This window comes from Temnothorax longispinosus, unplaced genomic scaffold, assembly GCF_030848805.1.
Source record: "Temnothorax longispinosus isolate EJ_2023e unplaced genomic scaffold, Tlon_JGU_v1 HiC_scaffold_21, whole genome shotgun sequence".
NCBI lineage: Eukaryota > Metazoa > Arthropoda > Insecta > Hymenoptera > Formicidae > Temnothorax > Temnothorax longispinosus.
Window position 1 is genome coordinate 376,956 of NW_027270025.1, and position 24,656 is coordinate 401,611.

The 24,656-nt window shown below is 35.6% G+C and overlaps 1 protein-coding gene and 1 pseudogene across 1 annotated transcript; both read right to left on the reverse strand.

Moving 5' to 3' along the window:
- Nucleotides 1–2,876: 2,876 nt before the first annotated feature.
- The window catches only part of LOC139823905 (sodium-dependent nutrient amino acid transporter 1-like), a 37,232-nt pseudogene continuing 15,452 nt past the window's right edge, over nt 2,877–24,656 (reverse strand).
- On the reverse strand, nt 18,877–24,496 carry LOC139823911 (uncharacterized). Its single transcript, XM_071796386.1, has 2 exons — nt 24,381–24,496; nt 18,877–19,788 (listed from the first exon to the last, which is right to left on the reverse strand). Exon 2 carries the CDS (start codon nt 19,761–19,763, stop codon nt 19,053–19,055), a length of 711 nt encoding a protein of 236 aa, XP_071652487.1. The 5' UTR covers nt 19,764–19,788; nt 24,381–24,496; the 3' UTR covers nt 18,877–19,052.

The window sequence follows — 24,656 nt, forward strand, 5'->3', positions numbered from 1 at the left end:
ATAACAACTTTTATACAAGTCAAAATTTTATTACTCCATTAATGAAAGCTACACGAAAATCCGAAGGAAAAACCACCCGGTATAAAATATATGTCCCCAAAAGTTACCAATAACATAGTATTGCATATTCGTATTTCGTTAATTTAAAGGACATCGGAATTCAGATTTTAATATCCAGTAAACGACAATGATTAAAAATCCCTTTTTATATACCCTGACAACTTGAACCTTTTCCCCTAAAAATAATATATAAAGCATAATTTTCACTAAACTCCTATACCTAATTAATCGTAAAAATACATGCCTCTGTTTGTGCAACAACACTCTGAAATATATAGTAACAAAAGCTTGTTCTGATACATATAAATTTCGACCGCACAAATAAACCTCGTATCAGTACACCTACGAAAAATAATAATTTTTATTTCTGCAATTGTTTATTTACAAAATATTTATAACAATAAAATAAAGAGTGCTCATAAACGAGATGATATTAGAAATTCAAAACCTCTTAAATAAAGAAAACATAACAATATTAATATGCAAATTAAAGAGTACCAATTTATTTAATTAATAATTTGTTATTAACAAATACATATAATAACAATAAAATTTTCCAATGCTATATTATACTTTAGTGAAAGTCCTACAATATGTTTCCTATATACTCCTACCAAATTCCCAACCGTTCGTGAGATATAAAAATAATAAAAATCTTATTATATATAAACAATTTAATTTCATTGATTTCCTGTACTATGAGAATGCTAACCATTTCCACCTGCACGATACATTATTAACATGATATTAGAATCATTATTACCACTGCTAAAATCACTTTTATCAATATTATTATTATTAACAAAATATATATATATATACTTACTAAAATTAATATAAATCTCGAGCGTCAAACGCCGAAGCGTTACCCATGAACCTGAGAAAGACAAAATTGTATTATGCGTAGCATAAGGAACACGAATCCGAGCGAGATGCGAGTATTGTACGATCTGAAAGACAGAAAGAGAGAGTCAGATATATCATAGTAACTGTTAGATAAAGAGAGCAATATCTTTTATACTTGAGACATGCTAATAATAACTTTAATTAATTGTATTATTGAATTATTCTACCCTATGTAAAGTATGTCTGAAGAAACTTAAATAATATTCAACATATATTTGCACATTTTAAAATTAAAATATTAAAGATTTCTTATTTTCCTTTATGATAAAAGTCATATTGAAATTTTATAATGAAAGAAGGTATCGCTCTCAATACAAATCGCTGTTAGAATAGAGAATAGAAATAGAATTCAGACGAGTCACCTGTATGACTCATTCGAGTGAATCTAGTCCTCGCGTAGACCATATATGGACATGTCTAAGCAGAGCGCAACGCATGACCATATATAAGGAATTTCAAGACACCACCCTATGACTCATTGCTGGCAAGCGAGCCACACCACTAGAAGTAGACTCATATCCACTAGACAACGCCTTATGACTCATTGTAACGAGGTGCGGTCACCTCCCACTACCGTTTCCAAAATTGTATAAAAGCGGAACATTTCACCCTCTCGACGGAGAGTATGGAACGAGCCAGGAAAAGTCACATATCTTATACTTGTTCCATCCTCCCACATAAGCCACTTGTATCGTAAAAGTTCTACAATAAATATAATACTCTTTTATATCAAAAGAAAGATAAAGATTATTGAATACCTACCTTCGACGGACCCAAGGAGCCATAATCTACATCGCCGACCAGCAGCTAATTATCCTGGGGTTTTACCTCCTTAACTGCAAGAAAAAGAACCCATCAACGGAGACGTTCTGCCGGATCGAGCCACCTCGCATCACTCAGGACGTCACAATAGTAACAGAAGCTCGTTCTGATACATATAAATTTCGACCGCACATATAAATTCTGCATCAGTACACCTATGAAAAATGATAATAACTTTTATTTATGCAATTGTTTATTTACGAAATATTTATAACAATCAAATAAAGAGTACTCATAAACAAGATGATATTAGAAATTCGAAACCTCTTAAATAAAGAGAACATAACAATATTAATACGCAAATTAAAAAGTACCAATTTATTTAATTAATAATTTGTTATTAACAAACACATATATTAATGATGAAAATTTCCAATGCTATATTATACTTTAGTGAAAGTCCTATAATGTTTCCTATACACTCTTATCAAATTCCCAACCATTTATGAGATATAAAAATAATAAAAATCTTATTATATATAAACAATTTAATTTCTTTGATTTCCTGTACTAATGAGAATGCTAACCATTCCTACCTGCACGATACATTATTAACATGATATTAGAATCATTATTACCACTGCTAAAATCACTTTTATCAATATTATTATTATTAACAAAATACATATATACATATATATACTTACTAAAATTAAGATAAATTTCGAGCGTCGAGCGCCTAAGCGTTACTCACGAACCTGAGAAAGATAAAATTGTATTATGCGTAGCATAAGAAACGCAAATCCAAGCGAGATGCGAGTATTGTACAACCTGAGGAAGTGAAAGGAGAGTCAGATATATCATAATAACTGTTAGATAAAGAGAGCAATATCTTTTATACTTTAGACATACTAATAATGACTTTAATTGTACTATTGAATTATTCTACTGTATGTAAAGTATGTCTGAAGAAACTTAAATAATATTCAACATATATTTGCACATTTTAAAATTCAAATATTAAAGATTTCTTTATGATAATGAATTAGGTTATAATGAATCATAACCTAACTCAATTAATTTAATTATTTATAACCTATAAATTAATATAATTTTTATAACTTAATTTAATTAATATAATTATTTAATTAATGATGCAAACATGCCGCCATCCCCCACCACGCCGGTGACGTCATACCCCCCACCACAAACTGGCCTAGAATGCCCATAATATACCTACTAATAATGATAATGAAAAGCATGAAGAAAACTAAAGAAAATGTAATATAATTAAAATAATTTTGACCGTAAAACCATATCACTCCAGTCATCTCAAACGACGCCAAGATGAAAACGACAAATGACGTGCCGTAATAGTCTACTAAAGTTAAAATAAATTGCCCTGCAAAATTTTCGTTTTACTTGTGACTATATTGAGATTATTAATTCCTTTTTATGGGACAGCATAATAATTTTATGCTAACCGGTGTTACGTAGACCGTGCCGATTGACAAACCCAGCAAACAGGTCGGAACTACGATCTGCCAAGTTTTCAGTCGGGGAAACTGCTCGTTTATTACCGTGATGATGCCTGTGGTCATTCCCACCGCGCTGCTACCGACACCAAGGACGAACATCATAACGAAAAAGAGGACAGCAAATAACTGCAAAGAAACATTAGACATTTTACTCAACAGTATTAAATAATATTTTAATGACAAGGTAAACGTACAGTAAGAGATGAGAAACGTGGATGGCATTTCAACTAATGACGGTATTAGATAATATCTATACGTGATAAAATAGCAGTACCTGCGGTAGAAAGTTAAGTTTTGCTATCGCGTCGGGATAAGACACGAATGCCAAGCCAGCTCCGCCTCTGACCACTTTGGATATATCTTCCACACCTAACTCGTATGTCAAATTGCCGAGAATCCCGAATATCGTGCAGCCGGCCAACATGCTCGTAGCCGTGTCCAACGATGTAATTATCATGACGTCTCAAAGTTCGTATACGATTACTATAAGTCACGAATACCATAAGCGAAACAGAAACCAAACAATTTGTAAAATTATGATTAAATATTTAAAAAAATTTGGAAAAAAAAACTAAAAACATTATCTTGTACAAATATTATTAATATTGAGTATATATGTATAAATTGCAAAAACTTGCTTTTTTTATATATCTCTTTACTTTTTCTCTTTCTTTTTATTGTGTTGAACAGTTCTGAGAAACTTTTAAAATATTTAATCATACACATATAAACGTATGCACAATTTTTATAAGTAACATACATTTCTTACCTGTAAATATTGTGTTTAAAGCCATTATGCGAGGAGTACGTGATAATGCTGCCGAAGCAGACAGAAAGTGAGAAGAGGCATTGGGTCACGGCGGCATACCACAGACGGTCGGCTCCAGGAATTTCGACCATTTCGGAGTGAGAAAGTACAAGATCCCGTCCATTGAGCCGTCCAAAGTAACCGCGCGGACCAGTAGCGAGATCAGTACGACGTATGGAAAAATGACCAGGAAATAAGAGAATCTTCCGGAGCTCTTTACACCTTGGAAGAGTACCGCGCAGATCGCCGCCCAGCTGCCAAGAAGGCATAGCGTTAGCTTCCAGTCCGGCCACCCGATCCCGTCTCGTGCAACACCACTCGTCTGCAAATCGTTTGATCTTAAGCGATAAGTACTTTAGATTTATTCCAATGTATAATTGCTGTTATACCGAATGTCTCATGATTTGCGATCCTGATTTTAACGAAAGATATTCCAATCAATTTACTCTGCTCTTCCTTAGCCAAGATATCAAATGGGATCATCGTTTATTGCAAATTTCTAATTTCTAATATTAGGTCCGATTGAGGTCATTTCCGATATGAGACTCGTTTATTTGAGAAATATTACTGTCATGAAAATTACGAGCACGAGTTGTAGAATGCATTTTGTGCAGGTACCATCATCTTCTTGGCCCAAAAATCTTGGGAATGCGATAAGATTATACTTACGAAAAGTACAGTTCGGCTGAGCTATGAAGTTTATATTGCTGCCGTTTAAGAAATTATCAAGAACGTGTAAGCGCAGAGAAAAATTAACGGAGCTACCGGGACTTGAACTCGGGATCCTTCGCTCACAAGCCTAGCACTTAGGCTGCTACCCCACGACTGCTCCACTCTACGCTAATTTCTCCGATCCCTCATCAATACTGGCCCTACGGCCCCAAATCTCCTACAGCTCGGCCAGCCCTGACATCACATTCGCCCCGAATGTGCCATATCCTCCGACTGCCGAAGCCTGCAAGAATAACCCGGAGCTATACTCCACAACTTCCCAATCACACCACCCACAGGTATCCGGTGTATCGGGCAAGTTCTCCTCCAACGAGGTAACGCGAGCACAATCCCACTTCTGAACTGTAAGCGCAGAGAAAAATTAACGGAGCTACCGGGACTTGAACTCGGGATCCTTCGCTCACAAGCCTAGCACTTAGGCTGCTACCCCACGACTGCTCCACTCTACGCTAATTTCTCCGATCCCTCATCAATACTGGCCCTACGGCCCCAAATCTCCTACAAACGTTAATGTTTCCCTTTGCTGTACTCTTTGCACTGTGATTTCTTTTGGTGCTCAAATCAACACACGTGTCACCCCATTCCTGCAGACAAGTAGCCCAAGGCAATTCGGCGGAGAGGCATGCGATCAGATAATAAAGTGTCAATGCCATCAGCAAGCTGTAGTAGGTCGCCAGCGCGATGGTTGAGCAAAATTGCGCCTATCCGACTCCTGTCAATGCAAGAAGGATCTTTAAACGAGGAGATGTGCGTAAATTTATCGTTGTCGACCTTTAACGCAACACAACAACACGCGTCAAGACGTAGGAAGTTACTCAATCGAGAAAAACCGGTTAAAGTTAATCAATAATAATAAGAATTTATCGAAATTACATCCTCACATTGGTGATTTTTATAAGAATTCATTTGTAACTTGCAGGAACTTGTGTATTTTACATAAAATTCAAAGACCCAGAATTATTTTTATTTTAATTTGCATGATGATAAGCATCCGGTTCACACATGTGTACGTATACAATACACACATATATAAAATCTACGGCGTTTAATTGAACTGCCAAACGTTTCTTTTGACGACAAAATAATAATTGCCAATGTGTTCTCCGCCAGTAGTTCGCCTGTCTCTCGCGAGACAGTTACCGGATCGAGAAATTACCGACGAAACCCGGCGACATGCTCCAGACTTTGACGGATGACCTGCGAAGAAGTTAGAGACACCGATTCCACGCGCGCTCTTTTATTCACCTCGCGGCGGATAACTATTATTCTCACGCTGTCATTACAGTTTGATTATATCGCTATTACATTAACATTTATATTATACACTTTTACCAAAGTAAACTCGCAAACTCGACACTTCGCCTATTTTTTAATCGACCCCTCGATGCTTAAATCGCCATTTGGCGTTTCGAACAAATCGTTCGCACTTACTGTCTCATACATAGCGAACGACGGCCACGTTGAGAGACACGAATGAGAATTGGGAACGGTCTCCGCTCAAGGCAGGAAACTAGGACGCGATTGTTACCGGGTTCCGAAGGGATACCTCGAACGTTAACGCTACCGACGGTCGTCGGATCGGGCGTCGAGGTGTGCTCTTTCTCCCGCACGACTATCTCGGAAACTCATTTGATAAAACGATAACCATTACTACATATCCTCGCGGTGGTAGGTGACAGAATACTGCGCCTCGCGAGCGGAATACGCCGAGCCGATCGTTTAGGTGTACGGTCAGGTGGTAGCTAGGTAGGAGCGACAGTGAATCATGTGTCGTCATGCGAAGGGATAATTACACGAACTTTGAATCGTGAACGGTTCTTGGAGCGGTCAGAAGTAAGATAAGCGGACTAATGGATTTGCGTTCCAGTAAGATGAGGAAACAGGATAAACGAGACGAAGGAGGCAAGAGAATTCCCTCCACGGACGATAAAAATGGGATAAGACTTGCCCGGTAGGGAAGAGAAAGTGGCAAGGAAGGGAGACGAAAATTTCCACCCCACAAATGACTAGAAACGTGGCAGGCAGGTACAATCCGGTGCAATCAAATAGGAAGGGATAAAACTTGTGGAAGAAAAATGAAGCGACGGAAGGTAGGGGACATAAGAATTCCCGGTTGGTTGGTCGACGCAGAAGAAGCTGCACGTGAAACAATTTAGGAAGGGATAAAATTTTAAGATTCCGAGATTGCGCTACGGCGAAGGCATTTTTTTGTATTTTATATATTCGCAATAATCCCGTACGTCACAATTGCGTGATGTCACCGTACGTTATGTTTCGCGTGCGCAATGATGCAGGACGTTTCCAAGTGAAAGGAGAACCGGTAGGTTCTCTCAGCCAGGGGGTCCAAACTGGTCCAAACTCCCCTCTTGGAAAAGTGGGGGACACTTTCAGCGCCGTCTATGACATGCACCCAGAGATATAAACTAAAATAAGTAGTGGGGGAATTGGCGGTACTTTAAACTGTATATACGCGTGCATATACCTTATAGCAAGTAAGTATTACCTTAAGTTGTAATTAATTATATATAATATTATTAAATTGTTGAAATAAAAAATAATTTAAAGTAATATACATAAATATTAAATATGTATAATACTAAAATTATTTAAAACAAGTAATATAAATTATTAATATTAATAATACATGTATGTTACTTTAAATTTTCACTAAAATAAATTGTATTATATTAAATATTAAATATACGTACATTAATATATTTTATTTAAAATTTCATATATAAAACATATACATATTTCATATACATTTTTATAATATATATAAAATTTAATGCAAATGTAATTAATAACTAATATTATTTCATTATTATTTTACCTATATATATTGATATTTTAAACATATTTTTTTCCATAAATACATACATGCAATGCATTACATTTTTCCGTCCCACTTTAAACAGACTGCGGACTGTCGGATATCAAAATATCAAGAAATATTAAATATCCGGTGTGGTTAAAAAAGGTGGTGCAATACACATATGTGTCCCACACATCACTTATACACAAGCACACACAGATTCATACATTACAATTGAAATATACAATGAAATAAACACTATGAATAATAGATATAAAACGCAAATACAATAAAATACAAAATGAATACATGCATATACACACATAAATATTAAACACTCTATATGCTTCATTCATTCCACTACATTTCTTCTCAGATGCTACCATTTTGCTTTCGCTAAAACGTCACATCTTTCTTCCGATCTTATCTCCACCCCTAGCCACCCACAACCTGAAGGCATGCCTTCCTGTAGGGAAAACATGACTTCTTCAGGTAGATAATTGATCGGAATAGAAGGACCTACCTATGTTAAATTAAACTACTCATACTCGCTCACACTATACAATAATAATTATTAAGTAATACATTGTTTTTGTTTCACAAATTTTTAACATTTTTAAAATGAATTTTTTTTATATTTTTATTATTTTTATTATTTTTATTATTTGTATTATTTTTATTATTTGTACGCATTCGCCTACTTTCCAATATATCATTTAGAACATCGCGTTGTACAATTTCGATATCAAAATTATTTAATAATCTATTCTTCTTATCACACCACAATACAATAGTTTTCAATGTAATTATACGCATTGCAATTTTTGATATATCATTATAATGTTCAATACATACGTGCCAATCTGTATTTAAAGTACATGTTTCCAAATAATTTAATATAATTTGCAAAATATTTCGTTGATGACTTCTCGTTCTTAATAACTTATTAACTAAACATATTACTTGTCTTATATAAACTGGAAATTCACTAGTTCTTAAATCATATTCACATTCGGTACAAAAGTTAACTTCTTTCAAAATTAATCGTATAATTTCTTCCCGATTATCTAATGACGATGCAATAATAGAATCATCGCATACATTTATATTTGAAATTAATTCTGATTCTTCATTTTCAAATGTATTACAAATATTATGTTTTTCTTGTAAATATTTTTCTAATGTAGATAATATTCCACTATCAGATACTTCGCAATTACCACGTGTTAAGGAAACTGATTTCATGTTATTAACTAATAAAGTGAGAAATGACTCTTGAAATTGTTTAGGTGTCGGATTAACATTACGTAATAGCATGGCTTCTAATTTGTCCAAAAAAATTTTCCAACGGATCTTGATTACAATAACGCGTATTTAATTTATGAAAATTATATTGATCATGAAGTACTTTCCAAAGTTTTTCAAAACCATTAACCGTAAATAACCAGTTTTTTAAAGACGGTACTGATGTAATAATTTTATGTGACACTTTTTCTACATATACCATATTATGTAATTTATTTTTCGCACTCACCCAGAACTCGTGATGTTTAATGTTTTCGGTTACTGGACGTCGCAGTTCATTGCTGTTGTCATTTTTGGCATCTCCATTCACAGAATCAAAAAGATTATTGAAGAAATCGAGGGCTTCCAACGTTGCTAATCCTTCTTCTTTTTTTATGTTAATATCTTCATTATCTATATTCACAGTTACTGCACATATACAAACACATGTATTTACATATAATTTGCATATAATTGTTATTACGTTATTTGTGACAAAATAAATATATTTATAAATATATGTATATTATTATAAAAATACATTTTTTAATCTACTATGCATTTTTCCCATGCAACAAGAAAAAGCTGTATATTTGTATACTGTACACACAGCATACTTCATGTAAGGAGGGTTCTACAATAAGTTGCAAATGTCTTATCGCTAATTGCTAATAACATAATTAACGAATCACATCACCGTATCACGACTGACGTTTGCGACTGGCGACAAGGCATTTGCAACTCATTGTAGAACTCTTTAGGAACATTATATGGATGTAACGACATCTATATACGTCATCACATCCTTGCAACATCTTTAGAATGAAATATACTGTGTAGATTCATGTTATATTCTCAAGGAGAACAGAAAAGTCAAAACAATGTCAATTTGACCTCATATTGATCAAATTTTTTTATCACGATTTGATCAATATAAGATCAAATTAACATAAGAAAGTTATTTTTCGCTCGTTTGAAGCAAAGGCTATAATGAGAAGTAAGACCATTACACGAGCATTAATAAATGTTACGGAAATTTATATCGAATTTTTATATGTATTATTGTAACACATATATATTCCAACTATTCACTGTGCTCCGATCACAGCCGGACTTAAACCACAGTTATCATTAGAACGTGCCTCGGTGGTCGAATTGGTACGACGCCCTACACGGAATGAGGGAGGTTCCAGGTTCGAACCCTGGCTGAGGTGATATTTTTCGCAATAAATTCTTTACAGTTTTTTAATAATTAAATCGTGTCGATTTAATTGTGGGGGGATGGAAGGGTTTTTTAACGTTCTAATGATAACTGTGGTTTAAGTCCGGCTGTGATCGGAGCACAGTGAATAGTTGGAATATATATGTGTTACAATAATACATATAAAAATTCGATATGAATTTCCGTAACATCTATTAATGCTCGTGTAATGGTCTTACTTCTCATTATAGCAAATTAACATATTTTGACTTTTCTGTTTTCCTTGGATATGTATTTTGTACCTTCTTGATAATTTAAATATGTATTTATTATAAAAATACTTACATTTCGATCTTACAAACGTTTCGATGACGCTGGCCATTGTACCGCTTAGAACTTGTACTGCGTGTTTTACACGCATTTTTTTAAATTTTATTTTCAATAATGTGTTTTGGTGTGATTTTCCTTAAATGTGGACGGGTTACATGTAACGCTTTATCCATAATCCATGCAGTTTTTATTATATCCCACGATGCTATTTCTCTCGCATTATTATTTGTAACTTTCATAGCCAGGTCTTTCGTTGACAAATTATTTCTAATGCCTTTGATGAGATGCGGTGGGTCGAATAACGGTATAATTTCATTATCCCCTATTTCAAAAGTTTCACCTAGTAACAGAGTAAACATTTATAGAAATGCATTTTAATTTTGCTAACATAATTACTGTTTATCCATATGACTACGTGCATGTATGTGTGTGTATTATACTTACGCTCTGATCTATTTTCCAATTTTCGCTTTTTATTGCTAATAGATATTAATTCTTTTATCGCTGCTGTATTGGAAGATCCTTGGTCACAGACACTAGCAACAATGAAGAAGCCTGCTTGTTTTAATTTTAATATGTGTTCTTTGATACATCTAACTAATTGTGCGGTATTTGTCTGCTTATCACAAAAATTAAATGAAACCGGCATTTTCCAACCTGAATATAATCCTCGTAGCATAAAAACTAAAGAATGATCCGCAAATTTTTGCGTACGATTGTTACCCCAATCCTCAAAACCACATATGATATCCTTTCGGCGATCATAAGTAAGTTTGGGTTGGATAGATACCTCGTCCCACATAAGAATGCACACTTTCTCCTTCCTTGACATTTTTGGAGCTAAACTCTTCAAATGTCTCAGGATGAAAGGGTTCAATCCAGGAATCAAAGGTATTTTATGTAACACCGACTGCAAAGTTTGAATAGATGGAATTTGTTTAAAAATTGTTCTTAAAGAGGTATAAGCATGCTTCCCCATTGTCTTGTATAACGTTAATGCAAACGCTTTGTGTTTAGCATTATATCGTTGTCCCTAAAAAATATTCAACATTATTAATTGCTAAATATTCAAATTATTACATGCAAGTGCAAGATAAAATAAAAATGATTAGAAACTAGTATTTTTAAATTCACACTTAAATCAAATCTTTAGAAATTAAAATTTAATCCGTCATATTTTTGTGTCTGTTTTAATTTCTGTCCTTACGCGTATTATATAAATACGATTAAATTATTAAAATTTTAGACTATATACAATAGCCTTAATTATATAAGCACAAGCTAAAAATACAAAATATTAAGCACGAGTGTATGTACGTAATTTAGCGTGCACATGCATTATTGCCAGTGAAGAGGCGCGGATGTATTATATGTAAGTTTAGAAATTTGTAGATTCAGAAAAACCATCCAAACTATTCAAGAGGATATTTTTATAAAGAAAATGCACTACTTTGTTTTAGTCATTATTAGTTACAAGCAATGTCTTTTTGTTTTTTTCGATTATATAATCACACCAGTAATAGAATAGTAGAGTAAAGAAAGATTCATATACATATGTAATATGCATATGTATTATACATATGTACATGCAATATAAAATCCTGTATAAAATATAAAAACTTGCAAAAAAATCTTGGCAGCAATCACATCCCATTTCATTGTACATCATATGTACTGTCAACTTACTTGTACTGTCATATCACATATATTAATGTTATATGTGATTATATAACTGCTATTTTTCTTTGTATTTCCTGTGATATACTCTTTTTCCTGAGTTTGACCCCCCTTGAAATTCAATATTGGCCTTTATATCAATTTAAAAGTAATAAATAAACAAAATAAAAATAAGAAATAAATTAATAAATAATACTAAAAAGTGACAAAAATAAAAAACCTAATTATTTACATGTAACAAGTAGCATAACTTTTTTAAACTTATATATGATTACACCTAAAAGTATATGTATGTGTGCGCGTGCGCACGTATCTGAAAATGATGACAAAAATATAGAATGTTAAGAAAAGACCGTCCATTAAGTACAAAGCGTTACTCCTCACGAAAAATTGTGTCGAAAATTTCTGAACCATTATACGTCTAATAAAGCAGAAATTATTATATAAAAACAATCCAATTAACGTTGTCCTTTAACCAGTACGTCAATGAACCGCTTTTAATAGTGGCGAACTTAGCAACAAATCGCTCACGCGATCATCGCTCATACTATCAGGCGCGTGGTTCATTGATGTACTCCCGGCTAAAGGACGACATTGATTGGATTATTTTTTCAATAATTACTATTTTATTAAGCGATATAGAAAAAAACGGTTCAGGACTGTTTGACTTTTAATGTTCGTGAAAAATAATGCTATATGCCTAGGAGACGATCTTTACTTAACATCCTGTATAAATGACATACCTCTGGTTTACAATGCAAATTGTTTAATATTATTTCCATAAAAATTCTTTGTGTACTTGTTACATCCTTCATTAGGTCCTCCCATTTATTTTTGTTGCACAATTCCTTCATTTTTTCACGTTGCAGCTGGATGTACTTTCTCTTCTTGTATAATTGTTTTTGCATTTTTCTAAGTTTCTTTTTCATTATATTTTCATACGATTTCATTGCGCTGTAGTTTCTTTTCTCTCCTCGTATTTCTCTTGTTTCTTCAATTGTGTTGTAATTTATTTCCTCTTCTTGTATTTCTTCTGTTTCTTCAAAAATTGGTATTAAATTAGATTCACATCCAACATTTTTCGCGATCTGTACATTTGGATTTTCTTCATAATTGCAACATGGCTGTTTATGTATTTCTAGTACATTAATATCTGGTGTATTAATGACTGCTATATTAATATTGGGTATATTAATATTAGGAACTGCAATTTCTTTTAAAATTCGCCGTTTTGTGTAATCACAAATTAGATCGTCAGAAAAATGTAGGGTGCAAATTCTTAATTTATCCAATCTTTGTGTTGGTGCATCTGTAACAGAAGTACAGATTTTATACATTAATTTATGTACTACAATGTATATCTTTTATCATAGAGAACTGATCGTGGAGATAAAGCTCGGATTTTATGTTCTCTTAGACAGGAACACAATGTTTACGTAATCCTGTAATCCACTCAGTAATTACGGTAATTAAAAATGTTATTTTAGAATAAAGAAGAAATTTAAAAGTTCTGATCAATTTTTTCTATGCTTAATTAAGAAATTATTAAATAAAATCCATCTAATTGGTATAGTTTTTCAAATGGACATACATCCGTAAGCCATCTCACTGGTGAAAATCACAATACTTAACGAACGTATATTTGTTTAAAGATTGGCACTAATTGGATAGACTTACTATAATTATTTTTTTATTAAATATCGGGAAAAAATGTTTCATTTTTAAGACTTTTTTATCTAAAAATAATGTAATTGAAGATAAATGAACACAAAATCTAAAGCAAGTACGAAATGTGTTAAGTATATATATTTTCTCTCTCTCTTTCTCGTGCATGTGTGTGTGTGTGTGTGTGTGTGTGTGTGTGTGTGTGTGTGTGTGTGTGTGTGTGTGTGTGTGTGTGTGTGTGTGTGTGTGTGTGTGTGTGTGTGTGTGTGTGTGTGTGTGTGTGTGTGTGCGTGCGTGCGTGTGTATGTGTATGTGTGTGTATGTGTGTTTATCTGTCTCTTTGTCTGTTTGCCAGTCTATCAAAGAAAATGAGAAACAGTAGGACATATATATATTTAACTTTTTTGACAATTCTGTTAATTCTGTTAATAAACTTACCAATTAAATCAATTCTTTGGATTGCTATTAACCAACTTCTTCTTGTTTGTTCATCCTTCGGAAATACGTGCAAGGGAATTTGTTTATTTGACGTGTACTTAGGCACGCAACATTTATAAACCATGGTCTGAAAGATAATTTAGTTATAAAATAAGGAAGAAAGTATATAATATATATAAACAATATGTAATAAATAAATAGACAAAAATTTTTTCTTTTCACTTATCCAGATAATTTAGTTATAAAATAAGGAAGAAAGTATATAATATATATAAACAATATGTAATAAATAAATAGACAAAAATGTTTTCTTTTCACTTATCCAGAAGTTGTCACACCACACACACAAACGTCAATAAATATATTACATAAATTTCACACAGAATCACAGGAGTGTTCGCACTAATTAATTATCACTAGTTAAAAACACTATAAGAAACACCGTAAATTTATAATAGCGTAAAATTAGCGAAACCAGTAACACCATATACTGCATAACCGCTGCATAACCATAACGACATTTCGCGCGATTTGTGGATTTGGTGGTTTGGTGAGCAAGCGGGAAGAGAGGTAAGGAGAAAGCAGATTGTGCTGCCGCCTGGAACATGCACCCAGTAACTAAAGCTCGGTCGCCATAAAACTCGCGGAGTTTGATCTCCCTGCTTTTAGCGTCGAGAGAAGGGGAAGAAGATAGACGCAGCACTTATCTCTCGCTCATATTCTTGCATAATAAAACATCTAAAATTGTCTATGCGAATTGTCTGTGCAAATCATCTGCGCAAAGTTAAAATACAAATTTATAGGCACTTTTCGCCTTTTCTTATCAGTTTAAACCGCGGTACAAATATAATTTGTCAATAATCGATAATTATTTATATTAAGAAACAATGCTGTCGCGATTATACTCCGCATTTTTCTCGCAGAAGACCAAGCTTGTAAAATATATTCCACAATATACTTTAATCTTTCTTCTTAAAATGTTTCTTTTAAAGAACAATGTTGCTCAGTGCTTTAACGTTACACTGGTAATTACGGTACGCTATACTCGCCGGGTCACGGCGACATTGTCAAATTCACACGTTTCCATTTTCTACGGAGCTTAGAAACGTTGTACAGTTACGTAGCAAAGACGAGTGAGTTGCGTTTTGCACGAAACACAGAGGACGAAAACTTATTATCATCATTACGTAGTTCCGTGACATCGTAATGACATATATGCCACTAAATAATTGTAACACTAAGTTTCGTTGATTGCAAAACAGTAAATGTGAGCGTGCGGTTCTACTACGAAGTCTACTTTGTTGTAGACCTCATCGTTGAATAATCGAAAAACCCCGAAACAGACCTTGAAGTGAACTGCCACAATTTACATTCCCGATATTATTTCTCTTCTGTGTTACACTGCTCTCGGAAGGCCAGCCATCTTCTACGATCTTCTGCGTTGTTCGGACTCCATGATTTTGACGACCGGAAGACTTCTCTGATCATCTAAAAGAGATAAACGCTATTGTAGTAGATGGATAGTATTAAAGTGTAGTAAATATATAATTTTACAAGAGTATTAACTCTTGTTTAATTTTTGGAAAGGAAGATGTTTCTTCTTGAATATCGCAATGGCGATCCATAAAGGTATTTGGAGAACAGCGACAGAGAAGAGGATCTAACCTACAACTGTTGGAAAAAAATATATAAATATGTAATTGGTAAAATTGTTATTATTATGACGGTATGTATTATTCTTTAAGATAAATTTTTCTTGAGTAATTAAAGAGATAAATGTATCTTTTATAATATACAAATGATGTTATAATAAAGACATATGAATTTTTTAAAGTAATAGTTGAATTTTTATAAAAAGAAAAGATTGAATTATTTTCTAAACACAGACATTTTATCCAATTTAAATAACTTACCGTAAACCGAATAAGGATAGAAATTCTTGTTGTATTTCAGCAGTTCGAGATTGGCGAATGTATAAATGAAGATTACAAGGATAATTCCAGGAGTAAGGACGCCCCAGCAGATTCGCCAAAACACCGACAGTCGTTTCTTCAGCATAAATTCAACGTCGTTCAGGAAGTTACACAGTCCTAAAATTACTTGTTTACATCTCGTCCGGTAAGATCGGATAATTGGCAGCGTAGATTTAAAGGTAATACGGACGGAAGAAAAACTTTGCGTACGACCAAGCGACGGCGATCATTTCGAAAGCAGCCGGTAGAAAAGCGATAAATGAGGTCACGTAATAATCGACGAAGGTTATCATGAACTGACCGCCCTGCGAACAACCATACAATTAAGATAACGGCGCCGGTTTATGAAAAGGATCGTATATCGCATGTAATTAGCATACCGGGTTGACATATATGAGACCGATCAAGAACTCGCAGAAGCAAGTACCGACTTCTTACGTGCCAGTACTTGACCTTCGGGAACTGATCGTGCACGATGGAAATTATGGCGGAGGTGAGGCCCACCTCGCTACCGATACCCAGGACGAATAACATTGCGAAGAACACGACGCCGAAAAACTGCGATGCGATCGTAAACTTGGCGATCGTCTCCGGGTAGGAAATAAACGCTAATCCGGTGCCATCTCGAACCACTGCGCCGACATCCTCGATCCCCAAATCGCGACTGAGATTGCCCAGAATGGCGAAGATCGTGCAACCGGCCAGCAGACTGGTAAAGGTGTCCAGAGTAGTCACGATCATTGCGTCCCTGATGAACGTGAAATCCATTTAAAATTATCAGGCAACAGTCAGACACGCGCCTCGTGTTTAATTAATATATCGCTTATAAATATTTACTCAGCTATATTTTTTTTGTATCAGTGGAAAACGCGATGATAACGATTAGCAAAGAATCTTTTCAGTTAAAAGGAAATGTCAATAGAGCGTCATCGCAAAATACTGAAGTAGATCCAGAATAAAGAATGTGATGTAAATTTATGGGTAAGCTAAATACTCATGAATAACATTACGGATATAGCCAAATGATTCATATCAAATTCTAATCAATGAGAACAAATAAGGTTGCAAATTCTAGATTCTATAAATTCTAGATTCTATCACAACAAATACTTATAAGATAGTAATGGCAAACAACATGTTTTTAACTAACCGATACACGTCATGGTGGAACTTGTTGTGCAAGGCGAACATGACGACGGCGCCGAAACAAACGGTCAACGAGAAGAAGCCAGCTGATGAAGAGCGTGATCGACAGACGCCAGTCCGGTACACCGATGCCGTCGTCGATGTTGTCTTTCTTCCGCAGTACCTCTTTGCTGGACAAACGCAACCACTTCGTTATCTTATTATTATCTTCGTTCCTTATCAGGCAAATGTATTTGAGATGTCCTGAAATCATCAAATGTACTTTTAATAAAAAATTCTTTGACTAATTCGGAGTGGACTTTTCCTTAGAAAATATCGAGGGAGTCATCATTCATTGCAACTTTTTAATTATTTGCATTATATATCTTTATGACTAATTTCAGTTTAGATTTAAAATTTGATTAAGGTAAACTATCTTCAAAGTGAGTCTGGTTTTGTTATTTAATTAATTCTCTAAAGTTTTATTTGTGGAAAGTTATTTGATGAATTTCGGGACATCTTACATAAATGGACTATTGTTTCTGAGTAATTTACTAGAAATACAGCTCAGCAGAGCTGGAGTAGCTAATGTTCTCGATTCTAACGCTGTGGTTGCCGGGTAAAGTGTCTACACAGAACTCGCCCCATTCCTCCCAGCATCTTCCCCATGGTAATTCCGTCTGGAAGCTGGCGACGAGGTAGAACAAGGTCAACGCCATCAGCGAGCAGCCCTAGCGAAAAAGTATATACAAGGTATACAGAAGGTATACACAATTTATATATGCGTATACAGAGTTTCTGTATCCGTATATCAAATACGTATATCCTATTCCGTGGCCTGTGTATTCGGATATTCACGACCAATATACCCCTTAAGTATAGAGAGACCCCAGTCGTAAGTATATAGAAGGTTTGTGTATACACATATTAATCTTCCGTATACTCAATTTAGTATCTTCACGTGCATGTATACCGTATATTCGACTTGCATATCCGGACATCTGTATACAGAGTTCAATATCCAAGATGGTCTAAGAATTGTTTATACTCTCCAGTATATACAAATGTTGTTTATACCCAGGAAGTTGTTTATACCCAGTATACAGATAATTGCAGTTGTTTATACTCTCTCAGTATATACAATTAAATAATAGCGAGTAAAGGATCAGTATCATATTATTTTTTAGAAATATGCTGAAATTCATGTTAGTGATTATTATATTATTTGCAATGTAAGTTTTTGTAAATATTGCTACCAAAATTGTTCATACTTATATTTTTTATTTTCATTAAAAATCTAAGGAAGGGTGATTTTTAACGAAGAGTATTTAAAATTTAGTAAACTTTATAAATTAGTGTACCTTTCTTAACAAATGTTTAACTAGAATAAAAAGAGTATAATACATATATCTTATTCCATTGGTTCTCTATAATAGCAAAGGTTGCATGCAGCTATTTTTAATGTTTCACAAAAGTAAATTTATAGATAAAATTTAGTTTAAATTTGTACTGCAACTCAATTCAATTCAATCCTTTATTTTCTCCCCTTCCGGGGTTGAAAAGGCGTTTTATTGGGCAAACGTTCCCAAACCCTTACATATTATTCATATAAACATATATAACACTTTCACACGGCGTTTTATAGGGACGTACCCAACCCTTTACATAAATCTCTTAACCCAACTTATCACCTGGCCTTTTTACGACCTTACATATTCTATTACCCATCCCACCCCTTCTAGGACCTTCCCTCTCTCTTCTTCCTTTGCTCCGCCTCGTCCTCGTCCGTGCTCATCAGCAGCTGGTCTTCCATCTTCTCCACGATCTCGTCCTCCGCCGATTTCCTGGTCCCCCCATTTTCTTCCTCTTTCCTTTCCTTTCTCTTTTCCCTCTCTTTTCCTTCTTTGATCCTATCTTCCACCGACTTATCTGCATCTATCTTTACCTTCATTCTACTTCCTTCCTTCCTTCTCGCTTCCAGTACTTTCCTGCTATCTCTTTCGCTTCCCATCTTTACGAGGAATGTTATCCAATCCCCTCTATGTCCTATCTGGTTCACCTCCTTTACCTCTACCCTCACCTTAAGCCCATCTGTAAAAAATTGCTTCACCTTATTCATATTCGAGCTGCCTCCTCCCCATCTCTTCTTCTCGACCCTAATTATTACATTCTTCTTTCTTTTTTCATCGTCTTTCTCTTCTTCTTCTTCGTACCACCATTTTGTTTTACATACCTTACTATTTTCCTCCTCACTTTCGCTTCTCTTCCTTTTACCTGAACATTGCTCGAGTCTGTATACTTTCCTTTTTAGCTTCTCTATTTCCTCTTTCATTTCCCTTATCTCTTTCTTGTACTCCTTCATCACGTTCACCATTCGTTCTTCTGCAACCATCTCTATCGCCTCTTTGTCGATTGCCATCGTTCCTTTGCAGATTAGCTTTCGCTCCATCTTTGCTCCTTCACCTCCTGCTTATCTGAAATCAAAAGACATTTATTTAATCTCTCTGCTTAGCTGTCATTGACTCGCTTGCCTTCTTTTCCTTTCTAATTCCGCCATCCACTTCTCTCCTTCACCCTTGCTGTCTAGTATTCTTTTGATTCTTTCGCTAATTCCTTCTTTTTCTTCTCCTTCTTCGTCTCTTGAGCACCATTCTAACACATGCTCCCATGATTCTGCCTCCGCGCCACATATCCTGCAGCTTGTTTTTTCTATTGTATCCCAGTATCTTCCGCTTCTCATCTCGTTACCTAATCTGAATCTCGCTATCCTAATCATAGATTGCTCTTTTCCTTTTCTCTCCAGGTATTCAGGCCTCCTGCTTTCTACTACCTCCTTGTACCATTTGTTGTATCTTGATTCTCTTATCCTTTCGTCCTTCTCTTGAATCTGAATGTCCCTGTCTCTTTCCGTTAATTCCTCAATGCTACTCCATCCCTCCCCTCTTTTTCTCTCTATTTCCTTGACTGCATAACCTCTTCTCTCGTAAAAGCTCTTTCTTTCTTCTTCCCATTTTGACTTTTCTTTCCTATCCTTTTCTCTTATTTCCCTCCAGCACTCTCTTGCAATCTCGTTTCCTTCTCCTCTCTCCAGTTTTTCTTCATACTTCATCGCCCTTCTACCAGCGCTTATTCTTTCTTTGTCTCTTTTAGTTTCCTCTCTTATCATATATCCGGGCGTACTCCAGTCCAGGCCTAACGTCCACCTTATATACCTTTCGTGCATTCTTTCTATTTTCTCTCTTTCTTTCCATCCCCATACTTCTGCTCCATATAAGGCTATGCTTGCAACCAGCGAATCATATAACTTGATCCTTCTTATCCAGTCTCCTCCAAATAACCTTTTTCCTATTCCCCATACCTGTCTCATTGCTATGGTCGCTTTTCTTACTCTCTCATTTATATGTGCATCTTGTTCTCCGTTCTTTTGGAATGTGTAGCCTAGATAGCAGAATTCCTTCACCTCTTCTATTTCTTCTTCCTTCCAACTCCACTTTACTTTCTTCATTTTACCTCCTCCCTTCCTAAATCTCATTACTTTTGTTTTCCCTACATTAACTCTCAGCTTCTTTCTGTCAAAGTATCTTTCTAGTCTTTTCAGCATTCTCTTCATTTCCTCTTCATCCTCTGCTACAGCAACTATGTCATCCGCGTACGCTAACGTCCAGAATTTTATTTTTCCTACGACTACTCCTCCATCTTGTCCTTTCCTCATTGTCTCTTCCATGTCTGCCAGCAGAAGTATGAAGAGCATAGCGCTCAGCGGGCATCCTTGCCTAACTCCTTTGACCGTCCAGAAGCACTTTCCTTTTTCCCCTTTTACTCTTACCACACATCTTGTCTCCTCATATAGGTCTTCTATCCTCGTTCTCAATTTCTCACTGATTCCTTCTTTCTTCATGACTTCCCATATTTTTTCTCTGTCTACTGAATCGAATGCGGCTTTCAGGTCTATAAATGCTGCTACTAGTTTCCCTTTTCTCTTGCTTATAGCTTTCCCAATCACATAGTTCAGCGCGTATATATTCTCCATTGTTCCTTTCTTTTTTCTGAATCCTGTCTGTGTTTCTGGTAGCATCCCCTTCTCTTCTACCTCTCCCTCTAGCCTCTGCGCCAAAATTGCTGCATATATTTTGTAACTCGTATTCATTAGCGTCACCCCTCTGTAGTCCTGTGCTTCCTTTCCTTCTCCCTTTTTTACTATTGGCACTATTATTCCTTCTTTCCAATCTTCTGCTATCTCCCCCGTTCTCCATGCTTTGTCACATACCTCCCATATTTTTTCTCTCAGTCTCTCGCCTCCATAGATCCAAACCTCGTTTGCTAGTCCATCCGTGCCTGCAGCTTTCTTTTCTTTCATTTCTTTGATTACTTCTTCCACTTCTTCTCTTCTTATTCCTTCCTGCTCTTCTTTATTCCCTATTCTTTCCTCTCTCCTCCTATCCTTTTCACGCGGCTTCGTCATAACTCCATCCAGTAGCTCGATGAAGTGTTTATTCCACTGCTCCTCCGTTATCTCTTCGCATACCTCTTTCTTGCTTTTCCTTTGTCTGTTTATAAATTTCCATACTTCCGTTTCATTATTTGCTTCTCTCGCTTCCTTCATTACTCTCTCTTTTTCTGATTCCTTCTTTTCTTTTACTTTCTCCTCATATTCCTTTTTCTTTGCTATGTACTTCTTTTTATCTGTCTCTCCTCTTCTCCATCTCGCTAGGTTCTCACGTGCTTCTTCCCTTAGTTTTGCACATTCTTTATCCCACCATCCATTTTTTCTCTTTGCTTTCCCGTTTTCTCTTATTTCTTTCCACTCTGCGGCTCGCTTTGTCGCTTTCTTTATTTCCTCCAGTATTTCCTCTATGCTCGTACCTTCAATCTTCTCTTCTTTCATTCTCTCTTTGTACCTTTCTTTTCCTTCTCTCGACCAATTCATTATTTTTCTCACTCTTTTCTCCTCTTCTCCTCCCTCACTTTTTCTTTTTATCTTTATTGTTACGGGTTGATGATCCGAGTCTACCGTCTCTCCAATCTTCACTTCCACTGTTTTTTCCCATACCTCCTGGTTTCCGATTATATAGTCGATTACCGACTCTCCCCTTCCTCCTGTAAATGTGAACTCTCCATCGTTGTCTCCTTTTGTTCCGTACAATATTCCTAATCCTCCTTCCTCAATAAACCCCAACAGTTTCCTTCCTTCTGTGTTAATTTCTTTGTCTTTCGATTTTCTCTTTTCCCCCATTATCTCTGTTAGCCCACCTTCTTCCCCAGTTCTTGCGTTAAAGTCACCTCCTATTATTATTTGCTCCCCTAATCCTCCCTCGTTTGTGAATTCCTTTATATGCCTTATTTTCTTCTCAATATCGTTGTTCACATATACCGCTATAATCTTCCACGTTCCCTCCTTCGTCTTTGCTATTCTTTCTACAATTCCTTCCTCTTCTCTCTCTTCTGATCCATCCGCCACTATTTCCTTCCTAACACCAGTTATTATTCCTCCTCTCGCTCTTCCTTTCTTTTTTTCTTTTGTCGCAGGTTGGCATTTCCATACGTATTTATCTGATAACATTCCTTTGATTTTGCGCCAATCTTTTTGCTCTACCCACGTTTCTAACATCGCTATTATATCCCAGCTTTCCATCTCTTTCCAAAATTCTTCGTTTTTTCTCTTTAATCCAGCTATGTTCCAGAAGCCTATGCTTATTGTACTCTCTTTTTCTTCATATTTCCTGCTCTTTTCCTTGTTCCCTCTCCATATTCCCTCTCCTCTCCCTCTGCTTCTTGTGTCTCTTCCCTCGTTCTCTCTCTTCTTTCTTTTACTACTTTCGAAACCCACTCTCTTCCTCCAATTTCCCCTTACTTTCGTTCCATTTCATCTCTTTATTATCTACCCACATCTTCTGGTATCCGATCGTGGTTTTCTTTCCTGCCTCTCTTTCTTCTTTTGCTACTCTTCTTATCTCTTTTTGTATCTGCCCTTCCAATCTAGTTAGATCGTCGTCCAGATAGCATTCATATTTTTTACCCAGTTCCTTTCTTTTTGTCATTATTTCTCTTTTGTCCTCCCAGCTCTTACATTTCATCACTATCATTTTATTTCTTCCTTTTCCTATTTCATGTACTTGTTCGATGGTTATTTTCATCTCTTTTATTTCGCTTATCATCTTCTCTACTTTCTCTTTCTTTCCTGCCTCGCTTCCTATCGTTGTTCCTTTCACAACTATGTTATTTCTCCTCCTTCTTCTCTCCGCCATTTCCATATTTCTTTCCATCTCTTTCATTTTTTCCATCAAGTATCTTCCTTCGCTCTTGTCTTCTATGTTCAGTTCTGTTTTTTCTATTTTCTCCTCTACCTTTTTTATTCTTTCCTCCATCGACTTTTTTTGCTGTTCCCAAATTTCCTCTCTCCTTTTAAATTCTTCTTTCAGCTCTCTTATTTCTTTTTTTATTTCTTCTTTATCTTTTCTTCTTTCTACTTCCTGCTCCTCTAGTTTCCTTAGAATTTCTTTAATCCCCTCTGCTGCCATGCTTTCCTCCTCTTCCTCTCCTTTCTTTATTTTATTTGGAGGTGATCTGTCAACCTTCCTTGCTTCGTTAAATTTCTCCAATATTTCTTTCTCTGCTTTGGCTATTTCTTCCTCTGCTCCTTCTCTTTTCCTCTTCTGTATGTAATCCTTGATTGACCCTGTTCCTAAGCTGTCTGCTCTTCCTCTTAGTTTGGCCAGTCCTTCCGCTTTTGTTGGTCTTCCCTTCGTTTTCTTTCCTTCCTCTTCTCCTTTCTTTTCCTTGTCACCTCTTTGTCTACTTTCTACTATTCCTTCCTTTTCTGCCTCCATTCGCCACCTTTACTTACTGTATACTCGCCGCGGCTCCCTCTACGTTTACTCTTTCCGCCCTTTTCACTTATCTCTATCCGCTCCTTCCCTGTTGGTAATTTACCTCCTTCCTTCTCCAACAGGTGGCGTCCTGTCCGCCTCTTCCGCTTACGTACCTTCTCCTGCCGCCCTAACCTTTTCACCTGTTGACTTTTTAAGTTCTATTAATTATTACCTTCCTGATTCCTACTTTGACTCACCGTATCTCTGCTTATTGCCCTGCTTCCGCTCTTTCCTATTTCCTACAGCTCTCCTCTTTCTCTCCACTATACCGCTCCTTCTAGCTCTCCAAATTCCACCTGATTTTCCACGTCTACTCTTCTCGACAGACCGAACGCCTCTCCCTTGTACTGCAACTCTTATTTGAGATAAAAAATTGTGAAAAACACATAGGTTGCATTGTAGAAATTAATCTTTTTTTTTTGCTTTTAGAGCAGTTTTTGATTAAAACATGGTCATGGTGCACAGAAATACAA